Consider the following 18,709-nt stretch of genomic DNA (forward strand, 5'->3'; position numbering starts at 1 on the left):
ATACCAAAGAATCTGCATTGGATACAAAGATTTTTTTCATCCATTCCATAAGCTCCTGCAATGGACTTGAGGGCTGAACTGGAATAACCAAAATTATACAGAAGCATAAATAACCTCTAAAAAAGTTGCTGCTTGGGTCTTTAAACAAAATGGTAACACTACATAATTTTTTTTTTTACAGAAGACACTTTCACAATCCTGTTACTCCAAAACTTTAAACTCTCCAATGTCACATGTGGGGGGAAAAAAAAAAAATGATAATGAAGTACTGTAAGAAAAACTGTATATAATCCATATAAGTATCACACTCATATCCCACAGATGGATAGGCATTCAAACAAATTTCTTTGGTCTCAAAATCCAAGATAGGGGAGTACCAAATAGGACAGAATAAAAAGCACATCTAGTGCATTACCTTAAGTCTTCTTTTTTATGGTAATAAAACCACTTATGTCTTACCTTTAAATACTTTTCTTCGACTCCATAGGGGGCACAGGTTGTACTTTGGGTATAGCCTGGAAAGGAGAGACTGGGCAGCAAATGGTTAAAGCAATTTACCCGGAAGCCCAGGCATCTCTCCTCTATACCCCACTCCCAGACACTGGACATTAGGTTGCAAGCCCATGGCAGTAGCGAGGCAGAGCAGAGAAGGAAGGCCAGCAGACATACAGAACCATACATATGGAAGCACCTCCGGACTGGTCACCAAGGAAACACTCCCTATGGAGTAGAAGAAAAGGACTTAATGGGTAATACAGAAGTCATTTTCTTCCTCCACTAGTGGGCACGGTCTTCTTTGGGACGTCCTAAAGCTGTCCTATAAGGGCAGGGATGCTCCTGAGCTGCAGTGAGCACAGGACTCTCGAAGGCGGAGTCCAAGGATGCAAAAAAAGTGGCAAAAGTAAAATCTGATAAAAATGTGAGCAGACGACCATGTAGCAGCCTTACAAATCTGTTCTGCAGAAGCCCCACACGAAGTCCCACTGACTGGGTGGATTGGGCAGTCACTACGGCAGGTAGGTTCGCCAAGGAGTAAGCCTGGCGAATGGTAAGTCGAAGCAAAAGGTCTGTTGCGCAGCTGGCCAACCCTTCTTGTGAAAAATCGTACAAGACAAAAAAAAAAAAAAAATCCTACTTACGAAGCCTCTTAGTCCGCTTGACATACAGACGTAGAGCCCTCACCACTTCCAACAAAGTCTCAGAGATGGATCCGAAGACTGAAATGCAGGAACCACCATTTCCCGATTAATATGAAAACGGCACACTAGCTTGGGAAGGTAACTTAGGAGAGTCCGTAAGAGCCCTGAAGACGGAACACAAGAAATGGAGAGCAATACGAGAGCGCTCAAATCAGAGACCCTCCGAGCCGACGCAATGGCCAACAGAAAGTTTCCCCATGTGAGCCAACACAAAATAGTCTGCATCGGCTCAAAAGGGAGCAGACAGGAGCGCTCGGAGAAACAAAAAGATCCCAGGGAGCCATAGGAGAAAAATGCTGGCTGCGCATGAACACCCTCACTTCAGAAAGCAGAGCGATTAGTCTTTGACAAAAAGGACAAAGCCGAAACCTGGACATTCAGGGACGAAAGCCGAAGGCCCAAGTCCAGGTCAGTCTGTAGAAAGGAGAGGATCCGAGAGAGACTAAAAGACCTGGGATTAAGACCTCTGGTCGTACACCAGGTAGGTAGGTCAAATTTTGTGATAAACAAACAGGTTTTCTAGCCTGCAATATGGTTCGAACAACTCTTCCAGAGAATCCTTTTACTCTTTAGGATGGATGTCTCAAGAGCCATGCCGTCAAAGCGAGCCTGGCCAGGTCGGGATGTAGACAGGGACCCTGAGACAGATCTGGCCACAGCGGCAGCCATAGATTGGAGTCTGACAGGCCCAGGAGATCTGCGTACCACACTTGTTGAGGCCAATCCGCAAACACCAGGATCAGAGAGTCTCCGTCCAGCTTGAACTTGCTAAAGACCTGAGGAATCATTGAGATCAGAGGGAGGACAAATCAGAGGGAATGTCCAAGGAACAGACAGTGCATCCACCAGGAGAGCTCCAGGATCCCTGGCACGGGAGCAATATCTCAGAAGCTGGCGATTGTAGCGAGATGCCATCATGCCAATGTCTTTTAGGCCCTAGCGACTAACAGCTGGAAGATGTCTGGAGGTAACACCCACTCTCCGGCACATACGTCCTGAAGACTTAAAAAGTCTGTTTCCTAATTTTGAATTCCCGGGATGAAGACTACGGACAGAGCCGGAAGTTGCCGCTCCGCCCAGCGAAGAATTCTGCCTACCTCTTGCAAGGCTCCTTGACTTGAGTATTGCTCTGGTGATTTAAGCAGGCCACCACTGTTGCGTTGTCAGACTATCTTCACTGGACAACCCCGAATCTGACACAGAGCCCTGTATACGGCACGAAGCTCCAGAAAGTTTATGGGAATCTGGCTCTCCTGATGCGTCCAACGGAGAATGGGTTGGAAAGAGCTGTCCGGCTTCTGAACCAGAAAGGTTGACGTAAAAACCTAAACCACTCTGGGATGGGGGGGCAGGAATGATGACCAGAGGCCAGGAGAGAGCAAATCGACGCCTCTACAGCTTTTGCCTTTTCTGGTTGGGAAAAAACCTGGAAGGTGGACGCAATTGAAAAGTAAGGGCATAGTCTTGAGACGGCATCCTTGAACCAAGCATCCGTGGTGGTCTGCATCCATACTGCCGAAAAGCAAAGAAGCCGGCCTCCCACTCAGAGGTCCCCCGCCTGTTTGGCTGCTGGACCAGGCCTGCTCTCAGCTTGGAGCTTTTGGAGGCAGAACCTTGCGTCCTTGGAAACGGCTGACCTCTGGTCTTACCCTGCAGGTGAAAGGAACGATACACAGAAATTCTGGGTCTTGTAGTGGTGACAGAAGGCAGAAAAGCTGATTTAGAGGCCGCCAACGTAGTGACAATCTTCTCCAGTTCTGGTCCAAAGAGGATCTCACCCGAATGAGGAGAGCCTCCAGAGCTTTCTTAGATTCTGTATCCACTTTCCAAGTGCGCAGCCAAAGAGCTCTACTGGCAGCAACTGCAGAAACCTTAGAAGTTAAGTCCAGAATCTATAGCTGCTTCAGAGAGATATGAAGCAGCTTCTCTAATGTGTGCGGCCATAGCCACCAAAATACTCAGATAGGCCCCTGAGGTAAGAGTCCTCCAAAGAGTCTGCTCAGCCGCCTACAGCTTTAGCTACCCAAGCAGATGCCAGGGCTGTACGAGAAATTCTCCAATTTTCTATCTGTAGGATCTTTGAGGGATGCTGTATTTGGTATAGGTAGAAGGGAAGACCGAATAAGATGGGTAATGTGGGCATCCAGCGGGGGAGGAGACGCCCAATTCGCTCTATCCGCTGCTGGTAGAGGGTAAAAGGTCGCAATACGCCTGGAAACCTGGAAAAGAGTGCTAGGGTGTGACCGCGCTTCCGCCAAGAGATCTTCCAAGCTGCGTAGAAGACGGAAATTCCGCCAGTGACTGTCTTTAAGGACAGGAGCCTTAGATCTAGGTGGTTGTTCCTCTTCCTCCACAAAGAGAATAAACTTAACTGCTCTAATCAGAGCGTCTACGTCTACAGGGGCCATAGTTTCCTCCTGAACAGAGGAATTTTCCACTAGCCTCACCATCTGAGGAAACCTCTGAATCTGAATTTCAGCCAGATAACGGTGTGGGACTTTTGCGTGGAGCAGTTCTACACCAAGGAGCCCCATCTCAATCAAGCATTTTCTGAAAGAACGTTGACACCCAAGTTAGCCCTGGACAGACAAGGCAAAAGTCTACATCCAGGGTGGCTGCGCCATGGGAAGCTGTGGCACACAGCAACAGGCGGCATAGGTACTGACATACTGTCTACAAACTGACATTACCTGTGTCAGACAAAGACACCCAAGCTGGTCCTTGAGTAGAAGCCATAGGTGAAATCAGTTGTTGCAGGACCCCAAAGCAATTGACACACAGGCCATCATGCTCCGGACCCTGAGGATGAATGACAAACAATACTTGTCAAACGTGCGTAGTGCTGTAGTACCAGGCTCCTTAGTGGTTTTATTTCTGGACATGTTGTAAGTTGCAGAAATCACTATACACCAATTCGCAAAGGGGATCTTAATGGTGAGAATTAATAATAAATATATATATATATATATATATATATATATATATATATATATATATATACATACATACATACATACATATACACATATACACACACATACACATACACGAAAACACAATGCTGAACGTATAGCAGGCAGGAGCAATAAAGTAATGCAGCTACTGGGAGCAAGCTTACAGAGGAGACGGAAGCCCTTGCTTCTATCTCCTATGCAGTGTATAGCTAAAATGGCCACTCAGCATTCTGGAGGGGGAGGAGTGGAGAGGGACAGTCATCCAAGGGCTTACTGGCCATACAGGAGAGTGCACCACAGGGAAGCGCCATCCTCCCCAGTCTGTGTAATCCCCAGGGTACATGGCCGCCACTGCTAATAAGCAGCCCGTTCCATACATTAATCCCTGGTGGTCTAGTGGTAAGTGCAGTCAAACCGGTGCCCCACTAGCCAGCACTGCTGGACATCTCCTGCTCTGGCAGTGACAGCCGGCTGCTGCTAGCAGCTCCTGCTCTGTAGGAGTCCGAGTCCGAAGATACTGACTCAGTCGCCAGTGCGGCGGCCACCTGCTCTGGGGCGGTGGAGAGGCAGTGGGGCGTCCTGTAGGATGCCTTCCACTGCAAACTCAAGTAAAAAACTATAAATAAATAAAAAAAAAAAAAAAAAAAAGGACCATCTAATAGCCTCCCAAATAACCCGATGCCCAGCTCCTGCTGGCACTAAACTTAAAACTGAAGTCCAGCGCCTGGGCTTCTGGGTAAATTGCTTTAACCATTTGGTGCCCAGTCTCTCCAGGCTATACACAAAGTAGACCCTGTGCCCCCCTAGTGGAGGAAGGAAAAAAGTATTAAACACTCATGATCACATACAGCATGTAAAGCATAAAAACAATCATCCTTGGGGAGTCAAACTGCACTGCAAAGTAGTTCGATATTATACAATGTTTTTCTTGGCCAACAACTGAGAAAAGTGGAAAAACAGCAGGTAGGTCATTCCACATCAAATCAGCAACTTTTGAAAAAAATTCTACCTTACAATCTCATTTCAATTAAATTTGATATAAATGCTGCAGTGGGTGTAGATAAAACTCCCAAATCTTAGGCTGATAAGTACACTGGTTTTGAAGTTACAGTATATGCCTTTGAAGCTGTAATTTTTTTAACAAAAAAATTGCCATTAACTTTTTTTTTTTAAATTGCATTTGTAGCTCAACTCAATGAGCTAGAGTGTTGGACAAGGTCTCATTGTAAACCTCTTTATGGGCTTTCATATGATACAACACTAATACAGTGTGTTTCACTAAAAATGAAAACATTGAAAATTTTTATTTTCTTCAAAAGCAAAGTTTAAAAAAAAAAAAAAAATAATAATTATTCACACTGTTAATAACCAAAGTTTTACTTGGGGATCATCGGGTACAATTCACATTGGACAGTTTGTTACAATAACGAAAAATGAGCATCAAGGCCTGCTCATTACTTTTCATTTATCTCAAACAATACCTTTGATGTATAGTATGTACAGTGACAGTATGTTACATAAAATTAGTACATGTTTTAAATTTAATTATGTCTTTCACATATTGTAAGAAAGCTTAATACAGATCATTACCACAGACTTAACACACATTTCCGATTGCCACCTCAGGAGACTGCAAGTAGAAAGGTCTGCGCCCGCAGCACTTGCTGCCCGATCGGAGCAACAAATGATTTGATCCATCAGGCGCCCATTCATTACAGCCACAATACAAATAATTTAATTCCTCCCTAGCATGGAGAGCCTTAAAACCTTGACTATGCCCAATCAGTCGTTCAATGAATCGTCCCATTTGCTGTGCTGCACATCAGTAATGATACATTGCGCTGACGTATGCCGATGCATCGTTACATCGCACCGCCGCTGGGCTGCACAGTCATATAGTGTGTATGAATATTTTAAACGAACATAAGATTGGGGAAAGACTACTAGAATTTTAACAAAAGCAAACAATTCAGGGTAAATGCTAAGCTATTGGGGTTTGCACAATTGCTCCCTAGTGCCTCCACACAGCCCATAAGAGGGCAGCCATATCGCTGTGCCCACGGCCAGATAAAGTACCATTTTATTATATCGAAAGGAAGCCTACCAAGGGCAAGGATATTGCAGTCAAATTACCAAGTTATATACTTGAAATCCCCGTAGAGCATCGGTGGGGAACAGTTTTTCTGCAGAGGGCCATTTCGATAGATATATATCTATCTAACATTCACGGGCCCGATGCAGGCCACTCCCCCTCCATGTGATGTCACATGGGGACGGGGCCACAATCACCAGTGATTACAGCAATGCCTGGAGCATCCTGAGGATGCTCCGGGAAGCTGTAAGGGCAGCGGTGCGACTGTCTAAAGCATCCTAAGGATGCTACAGGAGGCACTGCTGCATAGATTCTGGCCGCAGCGTGCCATTATAGGCACCCTGCCATCCAGATGAGAATATCCGGAAAAAGCTCAGAGGGCCAGACCAAATTATTCCGGGGGCCTTATACGGCCCCCGGGCCTGAGGCTCCCCATCCCTGCCGTAGAGGGTTAGTCAGTCAGGAGTAGAGCCTGTACATGCAAACAAAAGTCATGGAATCAGACCAAAGATTTTTGTAGTATTCCATTTTGCGTCCCTGCAAGACAAATCCCACCTGGCCATAGTAAATCAAGTCTGGCAGAAGAGATTATGAAGACTGCCAAATTTGGCAATTCTGGATGCAAAGACAGAAGTTCTATACTAATGTATAGTAAGTTGATCATTAATTGGACTCTTCCCTAGAAAGTGGAAAACTGCCTTCTCAAGCCCCATGAAAAAGGAGGATCTGACGAAGGAAGATTTTAAGAAAAATAATGGGACCAGTCACCTTTCTGGAGGTGTCTCTGAAGGAAGACCGTTCACAAAAAAACAAAGCATCTTTCAAAATAGTAATCAACTATTATTCTGCAGCAGTGATACGATAACACCTATATTTGCATCTCCAATGTACATACTACAGAGGTGTCCACTTTAAAAATTGGAAACTTAAGATAAATTACTCAAACCCTTGGATTACAAGAGGAATGTAATGCTCATGGAGAACACCTGTCTTTTATAGCTATACTTTTGGGGGATCTTGCTCTCAATTCTGTTTCATCTTCCAAATACTGTATGGTTTACCATTGCTCTTCCAGATTATACAGAGACACAAAATAGAGCAATGCATTATAAATATGGGATACTAGATGGCAGATTGCTGGAAGGAGGATGTAAAGAAGCAAACACCAATTTCTACCTTCAGATTTAAGAGGTGTATTCCATACATTGTGTAAGTGTACTCAATGCTCTTCTGGTGCAATTTGGGTGCTCACCAATTCTGTCTATGGTGCATGAATTTGTTTGCAGCCAAAATGTGAACTTTTTTTTTTTTTAGACTATGCTTATTTTCCAGAATTTTTTTTTTTTCTATGGGGGAGATAGGATGATTTCATGAAGCAAAACACACATAAAAACGTGCAGGGAGCACATATGTACACAGGCATTCGTTCAGGCATCAGTGCTCATTTAACACCCTGCACCTGTCACAACCAGTGCAGTTCCCCTTTCCTGCCTGGGGTGTCGCTCTCTGCTCTGGTGCTTCTAGCATGATCACCTAATGCAACAGACTGCTGAGATGCTTCTAGCACACTGGTCTATCTCAGCACACTAAAGTTCGACATGTAAAAAGGTCGACAGGTACAAAAGGTCTACGGTCAAAAGTTCAACATGAAAATGGCAGACACAAAAATGGTAACTTTTTAGCCCTCATGTTCACCCTAACCCTCCCCTTGGTGCCTAACCCTCCAGTAAGTGCCTAACCCAAGCTAAAAAAAAAAAGGAGGGCGACCATTGTCATGTCAACCTTGTGTGTCTGACTTTTGTCCCCATCGAACTATTGACTGGCTAACTTCTGGTGTCTATTGTCTATTACTGTCTATCTAAAGTCCGGAATCCGTGACAGGTACAGAGTGCTGGAATGAGCACTATGTTCAAAAATATGCATTTGAATGTTGCAAACAGATGTGCATCCTGAGGTAGCAGGCTGGTCGCCCCCAAGTAGCCAATCTGCCCTCAGCTTGTAGCATTAGGTGGTGTGCTGTCAATGAGGTGGTAAGGCCCTGTACGACAGGGGGGGGGGGGGGGGGGAAACCCACCAGACACTACCTGACCTATGATCAGAGACCGGAAAGACTTAAGGGAAGGGGCAGAGATGTGTTACACGCAATCCATCCAGAGGCTGTTTATCGACTTGTCCTTACCCAACATAGAAACCCATTGTAAGAACTGTCATGAAGGACAAAGTTTATATTTTTCAAGATGCAATTATGCCTGATAGCTATGCAAGTATGGTTTATTCCACACCTTGATGTAGGTCTTTAATGTGTACCAACACAAGACCAGGTAGAAGTATGAAGCTAGAAGTTGAGACATTTAAAAAGAATTACCTAAAATTACTTTATTACACACAAGCGATCCGCCCAGACTTCTCAAGGGAGCAATTCTAAATATACGCCAATTGTCTTTTTCTAACAGAGGTCTTATAAGGAAGAAGAACAAGAAGAACAAGAAGAACAAGAAGAACAAGAAGAACAAGAAGAACAAGAAGAACAAGAAGAACAAGAAGAACAAGAAGAACAAGAAGAACAAGAAGAACAAGAAGAACAAGAAGAACAAGAAGAACAAGAAGAACAAGAAGAACAAGAAGAACAAGAAGAACAAGAAGAACAAGAAGAACAAGAAGAACAAGAAGAACAAGAAGAACAAGAAGAACAAGAAGAACAAGAAGAACAAGAAGAACAAGAAGAGAGACAGAAATAGTCTATCAGTAAACAGGGCTTACATCATTTTTTCTAAAGAAACTGGATAATACAATTCAATCTCTACAGGATATAAAATAAAGCCTATCATTGTGATATATCTTTAAAGGGTTACGCAGCATAGGCCAAGGAAGCGCTCTGTAGTCTTTTTTTTCAATGACTTGTTTCACTAAAATAGTCACTGATTCCCTTTTGTCATACATTAATATTTCATACACCTAAAACTTTCCTTTACAAATGCTCTATAGAATAGTGAAAACTGCATTAAATTCCATCCAGTGGTACTTGAGATTAGCCCAAACAAATAGACGCCTACCATGGACTTTATTTTACACTATGTATGGATACAGGTTATGAGTGCAATAAAAGAATTTTAAGAACCAACATATTAGCCATGTTAAACTAGACTAGTAAAACACTGCTAACGCGTTAACTGTCTAAACAGACAAGCAGAGCACATGTAAACAAATAGCAACAAAGTATGAATAATACCATATAGGACTTGCATACCAATCATAACTGCTACCATATCGCCCACAACAATGGGCACAGTTGATTTACGCCGGCAGCTGAGCCCCCCCCCCCTCACCAGTCTCGCGCCCGACAGAGCTATTCAATCATTGCTCCTGCAGGGTGCGATCAGCCAATGGCATTTCATCTTGTACCCCCCCCCCCCCCCCCCCAGGGCAGGGTGAGCTGAATTGCACTTTTCGGGTTTAGCCATTTCACCAAAACCTAAATGGATGTGATCAGCACGATAATTGGCATCAATTGAATAACGCCCCACGATCTCTAGTCACTTTAGAAGAGTTAGAGTGCGCTAAAACAATTGAATTCTGCCCAATAACTCTGGAAAAAGACCTTTGTTACTTCTTTTCCAAACACTGAATGATCACACCTTATAAATAAACTAACAATTAAGGTGTTGGGACCAAAACTGTAATCACATCAAGCGATTTATAGTTTTAGATGCATACAAACCTGGGGCCTCTGTGCTAGCCTCAATGAACAACTTTCTGTCCTTCTGAGATTCTCTCTTGTTGCTTTTTTGGTTACCAGCTTTTTTGACAGCTGCTGCCTCCTCTTTCTTTTTACGTCGACTGATCTCGACTGATGCCTGATGCAAGATGTCCAAGGGGTCAGAATCATCATCCAGGAGACTGAAAAATCTGTTTTCCACGGCACAGCCAAAAGCGTCCTGCATAATGGCAGAAATAAGGCTACCTTGAGCCAGCTTCAACCCTCCTACAAATACAAACACTAGCATTAGCAAACACCACACTCTAAACAGGCTGCATCATATATTTCTATATCAGCTACAATCCGTATAAACATTTTTTAAACATGAAATGCACTCAGAAAGTTATATTTGTATACACATTATTCTCTCACTTTCTCAAGGAAAAATACAATACTTTTAACCGTAGAAAACCAAGTTTCAAACCAAATGATGCAGTAGTATACCACCTTTAACTCCTTATAAAAGTCAATAAAGGGGCGGAGCAAGCACCGATGACTGACAGCAGGGAAGTATTCAACTTGCTTTTCAACTCTACGCTTCTCAGAGGACCACAGGAAAAGAATGGACAGCCAGAGCCATCGTTTTCAGTCTACATGTATTGCTACTTAGCAAAGCTATACATCACATCTAACCAATGCAATATATAGTGAAAAGTAACAATTCAAAGCCACAAATATACATTAATAGTAACTAAAGTAAGGGGGGAGGTGACCGTATTGATGTGTATAAGTGATACTGTATGTATAGCGGTCAGTGACATGCAGTAAGGTCAAAGGCTGGGGAGGCACACATGTATAAAAACACATTTTGCATCAAAACTCTGGAGCATGACGGAGTATGATAGGGTAGGGAGAATGGCAGGAGAGGCTCTGCCTCTAGTGACTGCACATCCCTGATAGAGGTGTATAAGTGTGTGGCTAGGCGTCTGTTAATGTATTTGTGTGACCAAGGCCAATTTTCAATTTGAGGCGAAAAGTCCAGACTTTTTGCCTGCTGGACTTTGCCTCTTTTGCCCGTTTTTCAGGCGGAAAAGTATTGCATGCGTGCGCGATTATCCCCGTATTCAATTACTATGTACGCGAAAACGGGACCCGGCGAAACAACCAGGGAGTTTTCGGGAAATCATCCTGGTACCCCCCTAAAGATGTCCAGACATGGGGGATCACTATGGGTACCCCTGTTATTGCCTGCTGAAGGAAGTTGGGTTTTTAAATAGCTGCGGCAGGTGCATAAATGCAGCTTGAAGAAGGTGATTAAGAAGAGCATTTAGAATTTTTTTGCAGGGAAAAATAACTATGGCCATCAAATTTAGGGTATATGAAAATGGGTGCAAGCATATTTTTATGTCCCTAAAATGATTTTTAAAAATGCACCTGCCGCTACTACCCACAATGAAGAAAACACCTGCCGCATATTTTAGATCCCCTCTGGAATCTATTTTGCTACTTTAAGATTTGGTTCCCCATTATTATTTTTTTAACCCCAAAATTCAAGTTAATTTTTTGGGGTTTCGAGATTTCCTTACTTTTTACACAATGGTTTTAGGGGGCATTCCCAGGGGTGCAGGCTAATTTTTTTTTTTTTTAAGCCTGCACCCCTAAACCCCAATTCTGCACTTTCACCAGCTAAAGGCTGGAGAAAACTTATCCCTGTTTTTCTACAAAGATTTTTCACACCGGCGAAAAGTCATTGTAATTGAATACGTGGATAATTACAAAAGGCGAAAATGACATCAGCAATAAATCATCACCAATAACAGGTTTTCACCTGTAATTGAATACGGGCCTAAGTATATATGTATGGGTGTACAAGTATGTGGCTATATGCAGGTACCAGTGCAATATGGTAAGCTGGCGCAGCAGAGGCGATGCAGTCTCCTCCATTTAGCTGCCTGACAGCAAGCAAGCACAGGGTTTCAGGAATGTACAAGGTTGTGTGTCATGTGTAAGGGGCACTACAATTGTGGGCATTGCACATAATGTGCACTACTGTGTCATGACATGACTAAGGGACACTACTATGTGGTGTAAAGCGAATCAGGGGCACTATGTGCAGCACAATATGAATAAGATTGTGCTACTGTGTGGCACAATTTAAATTAGGGGTACTATAGTTTGGCCCTCACTCCTTTCTTGTGTGAAAACACCTTATTGCAGCACACAGTCCCTTAAAAAAAAAAAATTGGAGTACACAAATTTATATTTTGCAGGGGGGGGGACCAAACACCCTAGCACCACCTTGGCTGTGTGAGATAAGAGATAGATATATATATATATATCTATATCTATCTATCTCTCTATCTCTAACAAATGGATGGCACTCATGTATAGGGTGTACGTCCGGGTGCCCTCTCTGTGAAGGGTGTAATTCCTTCCAATGCAACCAGAAATTTTCAGCGGCACTCCAAATAAAACACTAGCAAATGTGCAGGTACTGTCAACGTTTCGATGCTTTAATGCATAGTTTTCAAGATCAAAAGACAATTACAAAAGCAGTTACTTACATAGCCCCAGCACCACACCACGTGTAAAGCCACAGCATCCGGGTTCCGTCTCAGGGTGCCACAACGTGACGTCACAAGCGCGACCAGTTGCCAAGGCAACAATCAATGTGTCTAAAAACAAATAAAAAACCGGAGGAACATTATAAATCACGTAATCAACGCGTGTATTATATAACCAATACACGTGTCGACTGACATCCAGATCATAAACATATTAAGTAGTTATAATATAATTCAGATCCTACATCCCAGCAATATAACTACTTAATATGTTTATGATCTGGATGTCAGTCGACATGTGTATTGGTTATATAATACAGGCGTTGATTACGCGATTGATAATGTTCCTCCGGTTTTTTATTTGTTTTTAGACACATTGATTGTTGCCTTGGCAACGGGTCGCGCTTGTGACATCACGTTGTGGCGCCCTGAGACGGAACCCGGATGCTGTGGCTTTACACGTGGTGTGGTGCTGGGGCTATGTAAGTAACTGCTTTTGTAATTGTCTTTTGATCTTGAAAACGATGCATTAAAGCATCGAAACGTTGACAGTACCTGCACGTTTGCTTGTGTTTTATTTGGAGTGCCGCTGAAAATTTCTGGATCGAAAATTATATATATATATATATATATATATATATATATATATATATATATAGGCATGTGACTGAGAGACTACCAGGGAGGCAATTTACACCCCCCTTCCAGTGTGACATGAAATGGGGGCATGTGTGACCATAGTAGTGGTCATAATACAATGGGTAGTGGCCATCACATTACATGTTTTGATGTCAGAAGCCTGGCAACCATAAGATGCTGGGCTTCCAATGTTCGTCCCTACATACAAAAAGTCACAATATAAAAAAAAATAAAAGCCAAACCCACTGTACACACTATTCCCAATACACCAGTCCTCAGACACTTTGTACACTTTCCTGTGACTGGCATTGGGACAGAGGGGCAGCACAACCCCTACTCGCCTGGGAAGAAAATACAGGTACACGGGGAGAATCACCCCACGCTCAGCCTGACACGCCGGGAAGACGCCGCCACCCGGGCCAGACCCTGCACACCAAACAAGCGGGAGTGCGTGGGGCTCACAGGCGGGACTTCCAGCCTACGGTACAGCACGCCGGCAGCGGCCCAGAGCCAGTACAGCAGGAACACACAAGCCTGATCACCGCCGGCCATCGCTTACCTACAGACGCACCTCAGTCGTCACCAACTGCCCAATCACCCGGCGCCTCCCCGTGGCTGTATTATAAATGAGGGATGTTTTGGGGCGTTTATCTCCTGCCTGTGCACGTGGCTGCGAGCTGTGATTGCAGCATCTGGGTGTGAGCGGGGCAGCAGCTATGAGATTGGGGGCATGCTGAATGGTAACTGTCCCAGTACAATAGTGATATAAAATACTTGCTGCCTGTACTGTTGTTCAAAAATAAATAGTATATGGTAAAATATGACTAAGATATATAGTTTAGATATCAAGGGTCTATTTACCAAGACTTGGATGGAGATAAAGTGAACAGATATAAAGTTCCAACCAATCAGCTCCTAACTGCTATGTCACAGGCTGTGTTTGAAAAAATGACAGGAGCTGATTGGTTGGGACTTTATCTCCGTTCATTTTATCTTCAACCAAGGCTTATACCCCTTTTACAGCTAAAACACGGGTTTTTGAAGGGTTAACCCGGGCAGCTCCCTGGTGTAAAAGGGGAGAGAGTTGGATCGCCAGGTCAAGTGACCCGGCAATTCAACCCAGGTAACTAGCAGGGTTTAACACGGGCGTAGCCCGTGAAACCCTGCTGCGAGAACAGTGCACTCCGGGTCACGATGACCTGGAGTGCGCTGCTAGCCGGCCGATTGGTCCGGCTTCAGTGGCGCTTGGAGATGACGTCATCTCCAAGCGACCACTTTCACTCCGGAAAAGCCGGGTCTGGCAAAATTCCAGGTCTTATCCAGATAGGAACTTTGGGTCTGATTCAGAGCCGCTACGAGCGATGTTCGCACATCTGCGCATGCGTATGGGTCGTAATGCACATGCGCCAACCAGTCATTGCGGTCAGAAATCGTGCGCTCGCAAAACAGCGAGGGCCTGCTAATTTGAGTGACAGAATGAGGCATTTGTGGGTGGTAACGGGAAGGTGCTTGAAAACAGGGAGTGGAGATCCGAACGCAGGCGTGCCAAACGGTCAAAACGGGCGTTTAATGGGAGTGCATAATTAACAAAGCAGTGTCATCGACAACATCACTTGGTTGTCTTTTAGCCTGAACTGCTCGCAGTGATTGCGGGAAGTAAAACCTACCACAAGCACTGCGAGCAGTTCAGACGCCTTTCGATGTACTCGATTAATCTAATAGCGGAGATGACGTATGATGCGAACGGCCAGGGGGCGTCTTTACAAAATAGCGAGCGCATGTTTCGTTCGCTCTCTCAGACATAGAGGCACCAACAGACCGCAATGAGCAAGCGCTCAATTTAAATAGCCGGACCCTTTTTCTGAACAACCGTTCGCATATAGTGTCCGGCTCTGAATCAGGCCCTTTGTTCCAACTACGGGTCAGACCCGGAATTTAGGTGGATAAGGGGTATTAGTAAATAATAAACACATGCTACCTAGTACCTACCCTCCAACATGACCCCTTCTACCAGGTACAAAATGCTCTGCTCCTGGACTTCCCGCCTAATGTATGATTGCAGAAACCTGTGTTGAACTAGTTAATAGATGAGACAGGTGTTTCAGCACAGGTGTCTGCTATCATCAATTAAGTAGGAAGTCCAGGAGCAGAACAATTTGTATCGGATGGAAGGGGTCATGTTGGAGGGTCTGATGCCGTTCTGGAAAGTTTTCACTCGCACCACATGGGGGGAATTCAATTCAGTGGTTAGTGTTGCTTGGCATCTCGGCAGTGCCCGTCTGTGCACACATCGGCCAGTGGTGCTTCCTCTCTTGACTAATACAGAAATATAGATGCTCAAAGGTGGACATTTTTGTTCTTTGTAATTGTTTGTCTCTTCAATCTTACTGTGTCAATGTAAAAGAAATAAAAGTTACAGGTGTGTGGCTTGGAAGAATAACATGCTGGATGCATAACTGGATAACTGTCTACAAGCTTCAGTAAATTACCCAGATTGAATCATCGGGAGCAGAGACCCACTATAGTATCACGCAGCTTCTGCCATTTAGCTAGGCCCTCTTGGCTATCCACTCTCTGTAGTGGAAGTGATCATTTTGTGATCCCTGTAAGGAAACCAGCCATTAGACAGGGACATTTCCTCTTATCTCTCTTAGGTCCGTATTCAATATGTTTCGCACCTGCGATACTTTTTCGCCTGCCGGACTTTTTGCCTAAATCGAGTGTTTTGGGTGCGGAAAGTCCCGGACTTTTTGCATGCCGGAGATTTCGCCGTCATCGCTAGTTTTGCCTACGGAAAAGTATCACGCTTGTCACCGCGATTTGCCCTATTCAATTGCAAAGGATGCGAGAATGCGTCCAGGCGAAACTGAGATCAGCGAAAAGTGCTGTCAGATTTGGGGAAATCAGCCTGACACCCTCCAGAAGATACACTGACATGGGGGATCACTATGGATACCCCCGAATAGTCCTGCTGAAGGTATTTGAATTGCTTAAATGCTCTCAATTGGTGCTGTTTAGCGTCTTTGCACAAGTGGTGAAGAATAGCATTTAGCAGTTGTTGTTTTTGAAAAATAAGTAGTCCCAGCAAATTTGGGGTACATGAAAATGGGTGCAAGCATGGTTAAAAATCGCTAAAGTGCGTTTTTAAAAAACGCACCTTCAGCAAGCACCTGCAATCAAAAAAACACCTGGAGCATACTTGGGGGACCCCCTGGAGTCGATTTCGCTAGTTTTTAAGTTTGTCCCCCAACTTTGTTTTCTTCGCCCCCATAACGAAAGTACTTTTTGGGGTGATCTAAAGTTTTTTTTTTAACTTTTTTTGATGCAGTTTACCTTTGGGAGACTGTCCCAAGGCTGCAGGTATGTTCCCACAACTTTGTGCCCCAAACCCCCAATTCTGCACTTTTTCCACCTCCTTTCAGAGGCAAATCTTATCCGCTGGTTTCAAGGCGCAGACTTTTCGCATCGGCAGAAACTCTTTGCAATTGAATACGGGGAAAAGTTCTCGCCTGCAAAATGACGTCACTGGCGAAAACTTTTCACCGAGAATGGATATTCGCCGGCAATTGAATATAGCCCTCAGTGTATATGTACTAAGCTATGGGGGCTATTAATGTACTATTGAGTTACTGAATTGCTACTTTTCACTATAGATCGCATCAGTTCGATGCGGCAGCCAGGTCCATCTGAGCAGGCATTGCTGGGATATAAAGGACTAGAACAAGTGCCAGGCTGACAGGAAGGGAAGTAACCAACTTCCCTGTCCTTTTCGCATTGTAGTACTGAGGGCCTGATTCATTACTGATCGCAATTGCAACTGAGTACGCACATGCGTATGCACCGCAGTGTGTGTGCGCAGGTCAGCATTACGATCACACTGCAATCAAGGATGCAGATACAAAGTCATCGCAGAGTGAATGACGGGACGTTAGCATTTGGGGGTAGTGATTGGAGAAACGCAGGCGTGTCTGTCCGTTTGAATGCCGTTTCCTTGGCATGCATAAATTAGCCACTGAGACAGCATTCGCAGCTTGAGTACTCACTGCGTGCGATGAGGCATGCCATTTCTGAGACAGATCAGACCTGCTGTAATTCTGCATGAGAAGCCGATGTTACTCGATGTTAGATGTTACCGATGTATACGCAGGACTGGGAGGTCTTACGGATGTGATAAAGCGGTAGTGGGCATCTCGATGCTTGCTAAGCGGTTGCAAACATTAGCATATTTTCGCAGCAGAACTGCGTGCATAATCACAGCTGCGATTGCAATAGCGAACCATAATGAATCAGACCCAGATTACGCTATCCTGAGATACAGCAGCGGAATAGAAAGCAGAGCTTTACATTCTTTTATGAATCGCACTTACCATACAAAAGTATGGTGATGCGATTCATCCACGGAGCGGGGGTGCCGCTGGGGAAGTAATGAAGTTCTTCATGGAAACCCGTACTGTAAATAGCTGTAATCAGAGAAAAGTGTGTGTTAACATGAGTGATGCAGCATATATTACTGTTCTTTGTGTGGTCACTGGACGTGTCTGCCTCCCTCCCAGCTCTGTTGGGGTTAGCTCCGGGCTCCCCTCCACCTAACCTGAACAGTGCCACGGCTCTCTCATCCGGCCTCGGGACCCGGGTCCCCACAGAGCACCCGCCACCTTGAATGCATGCCAGGTCCAGCTGCACACTGGGTAGAGATTTCACTACTGCCTCCCGGCTCTCACCTGCCCTGCTGGACTCCCCTGCTGGTTTCCTCTCTCTCCTGGGCTCCCTTCACTGTATGAAGCTGCACAGCTGTTCTGGCAGCTGCTACTTGAAGTAGTGCAGAGTGCTAGAAGAGGTGCAGTGTTTCCAGCTCTGCAACCCCCTGCTGTACAGTTTACACCTGTCTGGCTACACATACTGCTGGGAGAATTCTACATCCCGATTTCCTGAGGAGATTGAACCAATTCATCTTGATATCTACCTTAAAAGGCTTTTTACGCAACTATCTCCCAAGACCCCGAAGACCATCTTTTCCTTGACCGAACCCATTGTGCTCTGCAACCCCGCTCACAGGACTCGACTCAACCAAGAGACAGAATTCTAAGAATGCATTACTTCACAGCGAAGGAAGTTATCATGATGGAAGTTCGTAAACACCAAACAATAACTTTCGACAATATTACCTTACAAATCTTCCAGGATATCTTCCCAATTAACCTCACTAAACATAGAGATTTCAAACCTATCACCACTTTGCTGCACCAGAAAAATGGTAAATATCGTTGGGGCTTCCCCTTCTGCCTCCTGGTTTGGCACCAAGGCAAAATGCTCGGACGCAAGATCCTTCTCTGAATCTTGGCCCTTGCTCTTCAAACTGGATGTTGCAACTGGAAAAAGTGATCATGCTACTGCACCCTTTCTCTCCAAAAGATCATCAAAGTCTTCTACACAACAACCCCTCAAATCCAAATGGGCCACCATTCCCGCTACATCTTCTTTTTCTGCTCCACCCTCTGGAAACTGACATTTTACACCAGGTTTTCTTTGTGATAACTAACTTTTTCTTTCAACTAACAGAGGTT

General features: G+C 44.6%; 1 protein-coding gene across 6 annotated transcripts in view; it reads right to left on the minus strand.

The window, feature by feature from the left end:
* The window catches only part of HABP4 (hyaluronan binding protein 4), a 50,789-nt gene extending 36,977 nt beyond the window's left edge, over positions 1-13,812 (minus strand). For 3 of the 6 annotated variants that reach the window (XM_088470078.1, XM_088470077.1, XM_088470073.1), the window contains exons 1-2: positions 13,705-13,812; positions 9,964-10,227 (exon numbers count right to left, since the gene is read on the minus strand). In XM_088470078.1, coding sequence (XP_088326204.1) covers positions 9,964-10,186 — 223 coding nt within the window. In that variant the 5' untranslated portion in view covers positions 10,187-10,227; positions 13,705-13,812. Of the gene's footprint in view, positions 1-9,963; positions 10,228-12,506; positions 12,568-13,486; positions 13,629-13,704 lie in introns of those variants that run through there. The other 3 variants (XM_088470076.1, XM_088470074.1, XM_088470075.1) reach the window with 3 other exon arrangements.
* Positions 13,813-18,709: the final 4,897 nt, after the last annotated feature.

Source organism: Taudactylus pleione, unplaced genomic scaffold (genome assembly GCF_031769625.1).
Source record: "Taudactylus pleione unplaced genomic scaffold, aTauple2 ptg000095l, whole genome shotgun sequence".
NCBI classification, from domain to species: Eukaryota; Metazoa; Chordata; class Amphibia; order Anura; family Myobatrachidae; genus Taudactylus; species Taudactylus pleione.